General features: G+C 40.3%; 1 protein-coding gene across 5 annotated transcripts in view; it reads left to right on the forward strand.

The window, feature by feature from the left end:
• Positions 1-5,693, forward strand: part of SCML2 (Scm polycomb group protein like 2) — a 72,276-nt gene extending 66,583 nt beyond the window's left edge. For 4 of the 5 annotated variants that reach the window (XM_074534655.1, XM_074534657.1, XM_026791841.2 and 1 more), the window contains 3 exons: positions 743-1,024; positions 1,722-1,885; positions 3,355-5,693. In XM_074534655.1, the coding sequence (XP_074390756.1) occupies positions 743-1,024; positions 1,722-1,885; positions 3,355-3,480 (572 nt within the window). In that variant the 3' untranslated portion in view covers positions 3,481-5,693. The remainder of the gene's footprint in view (positions 1-742; positions 1,025-1,721; positions 1,886-3,354) is intronic. The other variant, XM_074534656.1, reaches the window with a different exon arrangement.
• Positions 5,694-14,079: the final 8,386 nt, after the last annotated feature.

The following is a 14,079-nucleotide window of genomic DNA, read 5'->3' on the forward strand; positions in this document are numbered from 1 at the left end:
GAATCTTTAGCTTTCCAGAGTCTGCAGTTAGAGACCTTGAAACCCTGCCCTATGCAAAGAACTGTGTGTAGATAAGGCAGGATGGTCAAAACGTGTTACATTAGTGTGCCATACCAGGCACTCCCAGCCTTCTGTGGCTTTGTCTGTAACCTCTTCCTTTTTTAATAATGGCACCTCTGTCTGAACCTGTGGGGTGCATAGATATTAATTGTCCATTTGTTTTCTTTATGAAGTTGGTAACTCCCTCTGCTGTTTAGAACTTACTAAACAATTGTTAGTTAACATGAGGGAGTTTTTTGCATTAATAATGTCTTGCATAAGAAATGCTACATAATATTAATGGTTGGCTTTTTAATGATATGTTTAAAAAGCAGTGAAAATTCTTTACTAAAATTATTTGATGTATCAGTATTTACAGCAGACAATTTTATTAAAAAAAAATTCCTCTGTCATTTCCCTGCTCATAGCTTTCAGTAAGTACAACTGAAATGATTAGTGGAAGAATGTCTCAAACCTGACATATTAAATCTTTTGCTACAAAAATAATGTTTGAAAATACAATAAGAGCCCAATGATTAGTTGAGGAAAAGGGGCAAACATTCAGTCTCAGTGATTGTCTCACAAGAGATTTGTTAACAGGATTACAATTGGTCAGTAGCTTCAAGAGAACATAGCTAGGCCTTAAGTAACAAAGGTGTAATGTCCATCACTTTGAACATATTGGTGCTTGCTTTTTGTGTAGCAGAAACATTGCCTATAGAGGAAAACAGCACTTCCAAAGAGCACCGATTTTCTGAGGATTCTATGGATTCTGCACTTAATTCTGTAAATCCATCAAACCCAGCCTGTCGGAATTCCACGGAGCACCAGCCTTCAGGAAATGCTGCATTTTACAGAAACTCCCATCAGCCAGCAACTGCTACCTCAAATTCAGCCCCAGTCCTGCGCAGGCTGTCCCTGAGCTCGGCCGGGAGCAGTGGTTACTATGAAGTCAGCAGGAATCGGATACACAGGCGGATTGAAGGTATGCTGCTACACAGAGCCTTCCAGAGTATATCACTGCTTCAATTAACAGGCAAAGTTATGAATAAAGAAGGTCTTTGCCACTGGAGAGCTTGCATATGGAGTGAAATGTGCTGTTGCCAAGCATGTCAGGCTTGCTAACGTAACTGCAAATACAGAACTTAAGCCTTTTAGTATTAATAGTGTAGTGCTGCAAGCCAGGCAAGGTCTTGGCCACTGCAGCTTCTTCTTGCTGCTGTGATGGACCCTGCAGCAAGCCAGAGCAGACAGGGATAGCTACATGCAGCTCACTTCCTAAGCATCTTATCAAATATTGCCATGTTGCTGAAATACAGGGATAGAGTGTCCTGCTGTCTCTCCCTCTGTCTGCACAGCTTCACTTGCCTTTGCCTCATTCCCAGTTAATAGTATCTTGGGACCCAGGAGCCAAGTACAAGTAAAATAAAGCCCTCTAGGTATGTCACAGTGCTCATTTGTGCTGCTGTAAATATTTGCAGTTATAGGAGTCATTTAAAGACAAAAGGAACAGTTCAATATTATTAGAAGGGAAATAAAGCATCTTTTCATTTTAATATATTGCAAACAGTGCATAATAAATGCCATAAGGTAATATTAAAGTGTCTTATGTGAAATGAAATGTGTTATCCCTGTACAAACTAGTGATACTTCTTCCTTTCACAATATTTTTGTATTAAAAGCTGCAAGTTCCACAACTGGACCAGATTTGAATTCACTAAAAAGGGAACCTTCAAGAATATTGAATAAGGATCCTTCCACTTGGTCAATAGAGGAAGTAGTGCGTTTTGTGAAAGAAGCTGATCCACGGGCACTGGCTCCACATGCAGAACTCTTCAGGAGACATGTATGATGCTTGTCCATTCTGTTCTAGTAGATTGTATCATGTTAATCTCTTAAAATACAACTTTCATGTCTATCAGTCTGTTTGCAGGTGGAGTAGACTCTCCTGATATATTGGAGAGAGGTGGAAAATTACTTTTCTACCTGAAACGAAACCCCTCCTGCAGTATATTTTTTTCTGTCTTTCAGTCTTGCTAGACTAACATAAATAGCCACCTCTTTCCAGTGTATGTGGAATAATGCCAACCTGGAAGTGCCCAAGTTCTAAAAGCCAACATCCCTGGTGCTTCTAGAGACGATGGCATTCTCATGTACGGTGCAGGGCATTCAGTCCCCCTGTTTTGGACACTGAATCTTCTAGAGCAGAGGTGATGTTACCCATTGTTAGCTAGGCACTTCATCATTGATGCTAACATTCAGAGAACTGAAATACTTAATTAATCTGTTTGAGAAAACAATGTGGAGGGTTTCATAGGTCTGACTAGATGTTATCTTTAGAGACAGAAACTGTTATCAGTTTGTGGTAGGTTTGATCTCCCCTATTTCTTCTTGCTGCGCCTTTCTGTGGTAGGCTGCTCAGTAAAGAGCTGCTTTCTTATTTTATTGCGTATATGGCCCTCCAAAAATAGATTGGCTTTGTCTTTAGTAGTATTTCACCTATGTTCTGCTCCAGCTCCTCCTAACAGTTTAATCTCTGAGTAAGCTGGATTGAAATGAAAAATCAAAATAACTTCTGATGTAGATTCCTGTCTTATATTTTATTCTTAGTTGTATAACAATGGTAAATGTCACTTGTTTTGTCAGGTTTATGTTTAAAAAAGTAAGACAGAGTGTTTCTCTTTATGGCGCTTTATGGAACTAATTGCCTGTCTGTGGTATGTAATGATACTAAGAGCTTAGGACTGTCATATTTCAGCAGCAATTCTCAGTCAGACAGTTGAAATCTGACTAGGTTGTCCTTGGTTGTGATCCTGACAATCTCTTTGGTTCAACGTGGAAATAGATCTGTCTAATTTCCCATATTTAGATGGTCTCTGGCCCTTTCCTCCATGTGACCATTTGCACACGCATGCCAAAATCCTCCCACAGCTGTTTTCAAGGTTCAGTGCAAGGCCTCAGTGCTTGAATCATTTAATCTCTAACTGCACAGACCTTCCTTTGCAGCTTCTTTTTATTTTTTCCCTTGACCCATTCACATTTTTCCTGGTGGGAAGCCCTGATTCTGAGGGCTGTTTGGTCAGTTTCTTTTATTTACTATTATTTTCTTTCTTTAACATCTCAAATACTTAATCACACATTAAAAAATACTAAAACTAATTAAATTTCAGTGGTCATCTGTAAATTCAAACTTGCTCTTTTATATACAGTAGATATATTTGTACTACAGTATAAACAACTGTAATGTACTTTCCTGTTTTACTATGCAGCTTGTTGAAGTAGTTGTCTGTTGTGTTTATTCTCTTCCTTCTGCAGGAAATTGATGGGAAAGCACTACTCTTACTGAGGAGTGATATGATAATGAAATATATGGGACTGAAGCTGGGGCCTGCCCTGAAGTTGTGCTACCACATTGAACGACTTAAACAAGGGAAGTTCTAGCCAGGGGGGTGCCACAAACATGAGTTGGGGTCGCACCAAGCTCTCAGGTTCACAGCCATCGCCTTCATTTGAAACGCTTTTGCTGATACAAACCTTTATTTTTTGAAAGTGGCCTCAAATTGTAAAAGAGACATTCAGGATAAAGTGGGGGGAGGGATTTGTATTACATTCTAGTATTTTTGCAAACTCTTTCACAGAAAGTTGGCATGGAAGGACAGTTGATCGTACTGGGTGTGGGCAGGTCTGGTAACAACACTCTCCGAATCCTGAAAGTGTGTTCTGAGTTACAGGCTTCAGCCAATGTGTTCATATCCAGAACCAAAACAGCTGAATCCCAAAGGGAAATAATAAATTAAACCAGCATCAGGTGTTAATATTTTTTACAGGGGTGGCTGTAAACTTTTATATTGGAAGAAAATCTTAAAATAGAAGATTTCATCTCTGTAGTGAATATTCTGGTCTTTCAGAAGAGAGGAAGGGTAATGGAGGAGAGGGCTTAATACAAGTATAAGCTTTTATAAAGTGTGATTATCAGTCCTTTGGGAAGTTATGAGGACAAATGTATCATATATTGTCAGTTTAGGCAGGCAGTAAATATTTCTGTTTCATGGAAGGTCATATTGGCTGTATAAACAGCCATTTCTGAGACAGACTGATTTCACTGGAACAATGCATCCACATATTAAACATTCCATCTTTTTGCTAAGTTTGGCATGGATGTGTTCATGCTTTTTATATGTACATGTGTATGTGTCAGGGAAATATGTACTATATAAAAATATACATACACACTGTACGTATTTTTTCAGTTTTTAATGTGTACTTTGCACTGTGCCAGAGAGAACTGTACAATTTCTTGGGGTTTTTTTACCAGTAAATTTAGTTGTGTATTACTTTCATTAGCACCTGTTTAATTTGTTCTTGGAGTCAGAAGGTGACAAACAATCAAAAGGTATTTTTATTCATACAGGCAAGATCCCTGTACTATGCAATACTCCTGGTTATTCATCCCTTAACTCTGAGCCATATATTCTGATATATATTTGGAAAGACACATTTGGTTCCAATGTTTTGGGTTTATATTTCCTATGAGGAAGTGCTACTATGTAACTGATAAACCTTTTTTTGGGTAAAATTGGTGCTGTTTGTATAAGCTGCAAGAATGAGTGGTGATAATAAAACAGTTTGTTGTCACTGCCAGTTGTAAAATACATCAGGGACAAGAAAATATACTTTCTGTTTAGGAAATTGAATGTACTGTATGTAATAGTCAAGTGATAAAACTGTTTGTTAGGGAAGGTGTAGTCCTAAAGTGGTAGGATTTATTATATTTCCTAATGCCTTTTTATATGAAAACATATAGTATAAATGTATTTTTTACAAATTCCTTTTTTGAAAATGACTTTCTTTACCCATAGACTGATACTCATCAGATTTCAGCAAGGTACTGCTAGAAAACAGTGAATTTTGTGACTCACAATTCCAAGTATTTTGTTATTTTAAGTGACTGCAATGCAATTTCAATTCAGAAAGTCATTTGGGCCCTGAGAATTGTTTTTGTTATTACATCATTAGACATTTGACACTAAAGTTTATCTGTACCTATTTGTTTTGCATATCTTTTGTGGTGCATGTGTGCTTAGATGATACAATACAGGCATGCTCTTTATACTAAAAAAAGTCAGAGCACGGATTGAAGAAACAGAGTATTTTCTCTTGGTGTTAGAAAAATTCTGGCTTCACTTTCATATGGTTACACCAAGAATTATGTATTAATGAAAACATCATTCCCCACGTGTTCAGTATATTGTTTATACATATATATATAATTGTATACTACTTCTTCTATGCCTTATTATGCTGAATTTGGGTACTTCAGCATAAAAAGATCCCATTCAATTTAAGTGGACGTAATTGAAAACAATATTCATTTTTTACATTGCCCTTGGCATAAGAAAAACAAAGATGTTTGAATTTTCTGTTTGGTCTTTTGTACATGGCACTATTGTGGGTATAAATATTTGTTCAAGGCTTTCTGTGTGCCCATGTGCACAAAGATAACTGTGATGTTGCTGTACCAGAATTTCTCCGTGTGCTGTTGCGTGAGTTTCGAGCATTCAGAGTCTTACAACAGAATATATTTTTTATTCTTTATTTTCAGTGGGATGTTCTTATCTAGCAAGAAAAATAAAATAGTTTGTTCCTTGTTGTAACTGTCTGTTCTGGTTGATGCTGTGTGGATGGGTGAGTGCTCTCTACGTAGGCAAGGGTGGCTGTCTGATCTGGCATTTGGCTGTTCTTGACAGTTCATGGAAACATCTGATATGAGGTGGTTTTAATGAAAAGGGTAAGATCATTCCAACCTTGTTCATCTGAAGCAATTAATGTTTGAATTTGGGTTGTTCTGTGCTTTCAAAGTAAGAACTCATCTAGTTATTCAACTGTTTTGTTTTGTATATCTCATTATCCAACTTAAAGCTTATAGAATTCTCATATAACCACTGAGGGAAAGAGGCTGATAAAAAATGTTTGTGCTGTGTTCAGATAAAGATATGAAGTATTTTAAGTCAAAGCAGTTAATAGCAGTAAGTTTGAACTGTGTAGACTTTAAGCTTTCTTATTTCTGTGATACAGAAGTCTCTTGTTCCAGTGACTGTTATCAGCAATCAGCCAGTGCCTGAGAAGGAACTTGGATTGGGTTAATGGTAACCTCACAACTGTCACTGGCAGTTGATGAAAATTGCAAGTTGGCAGTACCAGTAGTCCAGAGGCATTTTGCATCTGATCTCTTTCAGAGCATACTTAGTATCTTTTTGGTGTTTATTTGATATACAAGACAATGTGATTTAGTCTCTTTGTTTCTCCAATTGCTTTTCTACCAACATGGATTCATCTGTTTATCTGCTTCTGTAACTTTTGGTCATCTTGGAAGACAGTGCCGTAACTCCTCAGTGCATCGTGGGACTGTTGGAAATTAAAATACTGCTGCCTGGGTGGACTAGCAGCTCTAAAAATTATTTTTGCAGAACACCTATGGAACAGTGGAATTGAAGAAGGCTGGAGGGTAGGGTGAGGCAGCATACATATTGTAGGACTTTTTCACACATATGTAGGAATGACAGTGAAAGACAGCAATATCGTGTTACCAGTGTTGGCTTGAAGGATGGAGTGTCTTCCCCTTTTTTGTTGCTTTGGATAAAGACACACCATTTTTTATTTCAGGTGGTAGACACAGGCACAAAGAAGTTCATCTCATTACTCATTATACTGGTAGAAGCTCTTCCTCTGCAGTCAGGGATATGATTTGCAAAAAGTGGTGTTAACCATCTCTGTAGCTCTGACAGTTTTATGTGAGTCTGTGGATGTGATTATGTAAGCCCTGAACATGATACAAATATTTGAAATTTGAGTATTTCCACTATTTTTGTAGAGGAAAAATGATCCCTGGGTGGGGATGACTAAAATCTTGAACTTTGACCTGATCAGATAAAAGTTTCTTTGTGCTTGTCTGTCCTTTAATTTAAGCCGAAATTCAGAGAATTGAAATATGGGTACACTGAGGCAAAGTTGGTAATCAGTAATTCAGCCATGTTCTGTGTAATGAGGTCCCCCTCCTCATTCAGCAGCGGGCTCCAAGTTTTCCACAGTCTTCTTTTGTTAGTTATAGAATGTTGTCTATTTTAATGCAGGATCATGTAGAGAAACACATTTTAAAAGGGAATGATAGCAGTATTTTTTTTCTTTGATTGGCCAGCTAGTTACATAATAGAGTAAAATGAATGAAGAGGTGTGAACCTCTTCTAAGTAATGAGTGTCCTCATCTTTTTGTTGCTCTTTCTGCCAAGTTGAGACTGTGTAGAGTTACACTGACTTGGCTTGAAGAGGAAAAAAGAAAAAAAGAGAGACCTCCTTAAGATCAATTTCAAAGGTCATCTATTCCTCTCTATCGTTATTGCATGTAAAACCGTGGGAGTGAGTAAAAAGTGCTCATTTGGAACTGCCTAAGAGTGATGCAGGGAGGCAGAAGCTGATTTCATGTCCATTTTAGTGGTGAAATGATTGCTGCTTTTTTTTCAAGCCTTGATTATAATCTTTCTCTCTGTAAAGCTTCCTAACTAGCCCATAATCCTGGGATTGTGTTCCCCAACTGTCAGTGTTCCTGTTGTTTCAAAGGTCATGCAGAGCCATTTTGAGACTTGTTAAAATCTGAAGAGTCTGTTGTAAACTCAGTGTTGTGAGTCTGCAACTGTATACATAACATTTTATATATATTTTTAGTGTGAAAACTGCAGAGATAGGGCTGGAGATTATTTAATGGTGAAGTATTTTGCTGCTTTGTTCTCTGATGGTTTGTTCTAAATAAATCCTCATTATTGTGGCTGTGGTAGATGACAGGAGTCCTGTGAGTACTTAAAATATGCCATTACAGTGATCCAGCAGGCTTTTAAATTCCTCACTTACATAATCATCCATCCCTGTCGTAGCAGATAATTTTGATAAGCTGTAATTTGTCCCATTTTAATCAGAATTAGCTTCTATCAGCTCCAGAATCTCCCAGTCCTGCTGTACATGCTGAGGAGTCCTGCACAAGCTGTTTCTCCTCATAGCTTTATGGACCACTGCTAGTTTTATTTCAGCTTTCATTAACTGCAGGGGAATTGTTTAGTGCTGATAGCAAAGGCTGCACATCTCTGCTTCTTTTCTTTTTAAAATACACGAAGGCATTTTCATCCACAGAGATTCAATTTCCAGCTTCCGAAATCCAAGGCCTTTGAGGACAAACAGCACAAGCAAGCAGATGCCAGCACAAGGGGAAGGGGAGATTGCATCCCATGTTGTCTGAACAGACAAGCGTGAACAGATGTACAGCTTGAAGCTGGCAGAAACCCTCTCTGCCAATGGTTCCTTTCTAGTTGTGACAGCTGGAAGAAAATGAATATGCCACAAAAGTACCATGACAATTGCCATTACCCTGTGTTGGCTGTCCCAGCTCTGAGGTCCAGATCTGGACAGACAGACTCATCTACCCTTCCAGGCGGATGCTGAGGCAATTGGGAAGGCAGTGGGGAAAAACATGTAATGAATGGTGGTACACCTTAGAAAGTCTGGTGTTCAAATGCAAGAGGTCATGATTTTGCTGATTTTTTCCCCTTTCTTACATTTAATTCTTTTTAGTAGTTATGGAGGCACTCTGTTTCCCCAAGCAATTGGGCTAATGCTGTCTAGATTTCCAAGAGTGAGGTTTTCAAACAGGTCTGAACTCTTCCACAACTGCCATCTCTCCATACTACTGCTGCAGAATATATTTCCTCTTATTAAAGACCCTTTTGAGGGAAGGATCTTCCCATGTGCTTTTTAACCCTGCATGTCATGAAAAGTAAGGGAAGGAGTCTGCAGCTTTTGCTTGCTTTATCTCTGATGTACCAGTGATTGCTACTGATTTCAGCCCTTGCCTGGGGATGGGCATGGAACTTACTCTGTTATGAACAGATGCCTCCCACCTGCACAGTGTTACTCAAGGTGTGATCTACAAAGTGCTTTTCTTTTTTAAGTCCCTGTGCTTATATGAGCAAAATTGTGGGGAGGGAGAAATTAATAAATAAATGCTCAGATTTAGTCTAACCTTGGTTTATGTTTGTACTTTAGGGGTGAGGTGGAACATAATTGCCAATAATTGTTATATTGGAACATAATTATTTATTAGGTTCAGTGGGTAATGGGACAGTGGGCAGGTTTTGTTGGCTGGTTGGTTTTAGTTTGGTGTGGGGTTTTTTTGTTTGTGGGGTTTTATTGTTTGTCTTGTGTTTTTTTAGTTTGTTTTTTGTTTTTTTTTTTTTTTTTACCTGACTGCTATCAGCTGTTCATTTGTTTTCAAGAGGGCAGCTCAGCAAAAGGGAGCATATTACTTTCATACATCTTTGCATTCACTGTAATGTATTAATTGTAATTGCCTGGGTGGTGTTTGGCTACAGGAAATCAACAGGTTGGGGAAAGTTGAAATGTTTTGAAAGAAAACAGAAATGCAAGGCTGGGATGAGTGATAGGGTTTGCTTGCAATAAGCATAGGAAGGAAAATACATGAAGAATGAAGTAATGGAAAATTAGGAAGGAGAAAACCAGGTGGATATATCAAGATAAACTGTTTCAGATTCACAGATGACTTGTGTCTTTGACTGTTCATGTTATGGTGGGATTTTTAAGGGGAAAGTTAGGAATAAACATTTTGAACCATATCAGGGATGTGAAGTCTTATCGTGACACACTTTTACCTGAAAACAAGGGATGAATCCTTGTCATTCCCTACCTGGTTTTTGGGACATGCACTCTCTGTCCTTAAATTGTTTCTTAGATGCTGCTAACAATTCACTATTGGTATGACTTCTTTTAAAGCCAGAACAGTTGAGGGGCCAAAACCTGGGAACATAGGCTTGGGTTTGACTTAATATAAGTTCATTTCTTGACATCACAGTTGTCCAGACTCTTTCTGAATTTAGTCCATGGGAGTTGAGGGTATGAGTGATCTGACCAAATACCAACATCTGCTTTAAGAGACTTCTTGACTCTACTGGTTTTATTAGCCAGTTTCTATCATGGGAGGCTCAATACTCCTTTCAACTTTAGCACATGACCTAATTCCCCAACTTAAGTTCTCTTCATTGCTAGTAAGCTGGAACAACCCTCTTACTCAAGTCCTTCATTGGAAGACATTGGCATTGAGAAGCAAATGTTCAGGTGCACATTACAGTAACCAAGCATGTTGTCCAGGTGCCATGTTCTACCACACAAGAGGTCTGGCTTTAAAGCCCAGTTGTTCAGAATATCTAGCCAAAATTCTATCCACAGAGAATATTTTTGCTTTCTTAGATCTTTGTTGTTGCACAGAATGCTGTGGCAAAAAGCAGACAGCAAGCACTTAAATATTCTGTGGGTGTCTTTAAACCCAACTCTGATTCCCATGTACACAAATATAGGTGATTCTAGGTGAGTTAGGCATATGCATCACTGGGCTGTAAGATTGAGTGTGGTGGCTTTGTGCCATCATGGCTGAGCTGTGGAGGGTCTCTGAAGGGCAGGTACATGCTCTCTTACACTGGATTGTGCTCTGCGGGCCAACTTTCAAAATACTTATTTTGAAACATTTGTTTAAAAAAAAAAATAAAAAATCTACTTGTTACCTTTATAACTTTGAATGCAGGTAAGTTTGGGTTTGGGTTTTTTTTCCTCCATAAGCAAGAAATTACTTGTGTATCAGAAACCTCAAAAATCAATAGCTTTCCCATGCTTATTGGTGGCACTTCTAGGGGTTTTCTTTGGGTACAAAGGCTCCACAAAGAAGCACCTCCTTGTTTCGTATCCAGTGGCCTGTCCTTGGTCTGTGAGATGCCAGTCTGGGACAAATAATTGCCTAACTTTGTTCCTAAGCAAAGAAAGATGGGAACTCTGTTGATGAGGATGTGGTGGGAAGGATGACATTGAAGCAATGCAAAAAATGTGACAGTTTTGAAACAGCTGTGGCCTAAGGAACATTAGTAATCCCAGGAGCAAGGGGGGGACACGGGGTGATGCAGGGATGCAATGTCTGTTACCAGCGTTTCACTGGAAACATACTTCCAAACAGTGAAAAAATGATGTTCCACTTGGAAAAAAGTAGAAATAGCCCTTCCTTCCAGATACTTGATTAGATTGTACCCCGCTGTTTGCTCTTTTAGTTTTCATATCTTAGCTTGGAACAATCCTAATAATTTCAGTACTGAGATGTTATGGTATCATTCTAAGAGAGCTTGGGGTATATGGGCACAAAGCCGTACTAAATATTTTAGTGATTAGTAATATTTTTACTCAAACATGAAAAAATGTTTCAGATGGTTCAACAACAAAACAGATTTTCCTAACAGGATTGCAATACCATGATTTTAACAACTGTGGAAAATAGGCTTTCCACACTAAAATTAGGGGATTTGCTTGTGTGTGTGTCAGACTGCCCCAGAGTACTCTGAATTGAAAACTTCAGCATTAGGGATATGTAGTATAGTCTAAGAGAAATACAACTTTAAATAGGAGGAGGAGGAAGCATTGGGGAAAAAAAAAAGTGAAAGGTGAGTGAAAAAAGCAAATTCCACAAATTAACATTATTAATGTCACTGTGTCAGGCTGTCTGCCTTTGGGAAGGCAGGAACAGACCCCAGAGGAAAACAAGGTCCTTGACTGAGCCCTTCAACATGTTTTTATAAACTTGAGCACAAAAACAAACTAAAACATCTGGCACCAGGATATTATGCAATGTTGTTTTATGCTGTTTTCATTGTCTAATATTCTTCGTGAGAACTGTTAACAAGTCACTTACTGTTGTCGGATCACAGTCCCAAGTTGCCTCTGTGCAAGTGAAGGGGCACAGACTTCTCTGATTCATTCCCTTCCATGCTCAGTTTCCTCTGAAACCTTTCATGTGCATGTGAAGCTGATTCTTGAGCCCCTATGGGTCAAACCTCTGCAGAGATGCACAAGGTTGTGTAATCATCCCAGTGCTCTGGGAGGCCTGAGCAGAAAATGGGGAGAAGTGGTTTAAAAAGTGAGCAGTGATCATGAGACATCGTGGCATATCAGTTTTATAGCAGATAGGAATGTGGGTGGTAGCAAAATTTAGGTCACACACATTCCCTCAGGCATGGGAAAGACAAAACCAGCTACCTTTACTCTTCTGCTTTTCCTCACATTTCTGCTGGGATGGTTTTGCTGCCCCTTGTCCCCTGCTGTCAGGGCAGGAGGAGCAGGAGGTTGCACTGCCTTGTGTGTTCTGCATGTGTGGTTTGATACATGGTCTCCCCCAGCCGTCACTTTTTGGCTGCCTTCAGCCCAAGACAGCATTGCCCTCTCTGGGCTCAGTGCCTGCCTTTCTCCCTGCTCTCACCCAGTGGCCTGAGCTGTGTCTTTGAAGCTCACACCCTCTTTTCACTCTCTGTCAGCAGCTCACAGCCAAAGGCCATCGTTTGGCTTCTCCCTCCCATTCTCTGTCTGGATGCTTGCTAACTTCAATAAAGGTGCAGCACTAACAGGCTTGGATCTTCTCTCAGCTTCCATTGCCTGCTTTCCTCTCCCTCTTTCCACCTTTTCCTTGCACTTACAGTTGTCTGTGCCTTACCTGTTTGGTGTCCTCCCAGCCTAGAAACTGCCCATTCCAGGTAAGCTCCCTGTCTGAGCAGCTGCTCATTCTTCTTTTGGATTAATTTATTTTGCTAACAGCTAACTCCATGTGTGGAAGCCTTAGGTGTGCACCCCTGGTCCTGAAGCTGTGTTTCAGGCAGCACTGGGGAAAGGCTGTCCCTGTGTAGGAAAGCTGCTTCATCTGAGCACTTCTGCCCCCAAGGCCTTCATCTGAGATGTGCAGCCCTTCTGCCTGCCTTGGATTTAGTTTCTGGTTTCCTGCAAAGCCCCTGCCTGACAGGGGGAAGAGAGCAGAGGGAAAGGTAACACGACCCTGCAACCTTCTACCCTCTCACTCACTCCCTAATAACACCCCACACCCCAAGTCCAAGTCACATGGAAACTGAAGCCAACAAGGGGTGCCCCTGAGGGCACAGCTCCTCTCTCCCTTTTTTACCTCTTTACTCATCACTGTAAAATGTCTTCCTCCTACCATTACAGCTTAATGACTTTCCCTTCAACTTCACTAGAGGTATTAATGTCTCCATTAACAGCCACCAGAAATGGAAGCTCCATATATCATGAGTGCAGCTCCATGTCTTCCTCCTCATACAGAAGTTTCTGCAGCAGTTAAAATGTAGCCCTGTAGAAAATTAATGGCCCAATATACAAAATCTGTAATTGCTGCTAGAGGCGAGGAGGTGAAAGTGCTCAATCTTGGTGTAATTAAGTACTTTGTTCTATGGCCACTTCTCCCCCGTGCTGATGGGATGTAGGACTTGAGCTGCCCACACGAGGGTGGTGGGAGGCAAGTGGTCCCTACTGAGCATCATTTGCCCAACAGAGTTCAGCAGCAGGAGAGGTGCCAGTGTGGGGCTCCTCTTCCCATGGCACAGCCTTGAAGCCTGGGGTTGCATGAAATGGCAGCAGGGTAAGGGGTGCCAGCTGTCCTAAGCCTTCCTGGGAAGATGCCATTGAGAATATTCCCCCTGCAGTTTGAGCAGTGGAAAAACTAGGCAGTGGAGTGGGTGAGCCCCTTTTGCTCTGCTTATCCATTTCTAGAGGAGTGGCTCCAGCCTGTGTCACAGGCTCTGGGGATGTTGGTGGCAACCAGCAGTGCCAGGGAGCCTGCCCATCCTGGCCCTGTAAAGTCAGGGAGGCTCTCCTGGGGTGGCAGAGAGGGATGTTGGGATAATTGGAGCCTGCTCTGGTTTTCCTCAGCCCTGCTTCAGAAGGAAAAGGGTGCAGTTACTCCTCCAAGGGGCAAGATGCAGCCACATGGCTGCTGGTCTGGTCTACTGTTACAACCAGCACCAGTTGGCTTTAAACTCAATTTGTTGTCCCCAGGCATTGGGTGTTTCGACAGTGCTTGTATGGGTTTATAATGTCATAAAGCTGATTTAGCCTAATTTGTTGTCAGGGTTTCTGGAGCCTGTGGTCAAATTCAGTTAAACCAGA

Source organism: Zonotrichia albicollis, chromosome 2 (genome assembly GCF_047830755.1).
Source record: "Zonotrichia albicollis isolate bZonAlb1 chromosome 2, bZonAlb1.hap1, whole genome shotgun sequence".
NCBI lineage: Eukaryota > Metazoa > Chordata > Aves > Passeriformes > Passerellidae > Zonotrichia > Zonotrichia albicollis.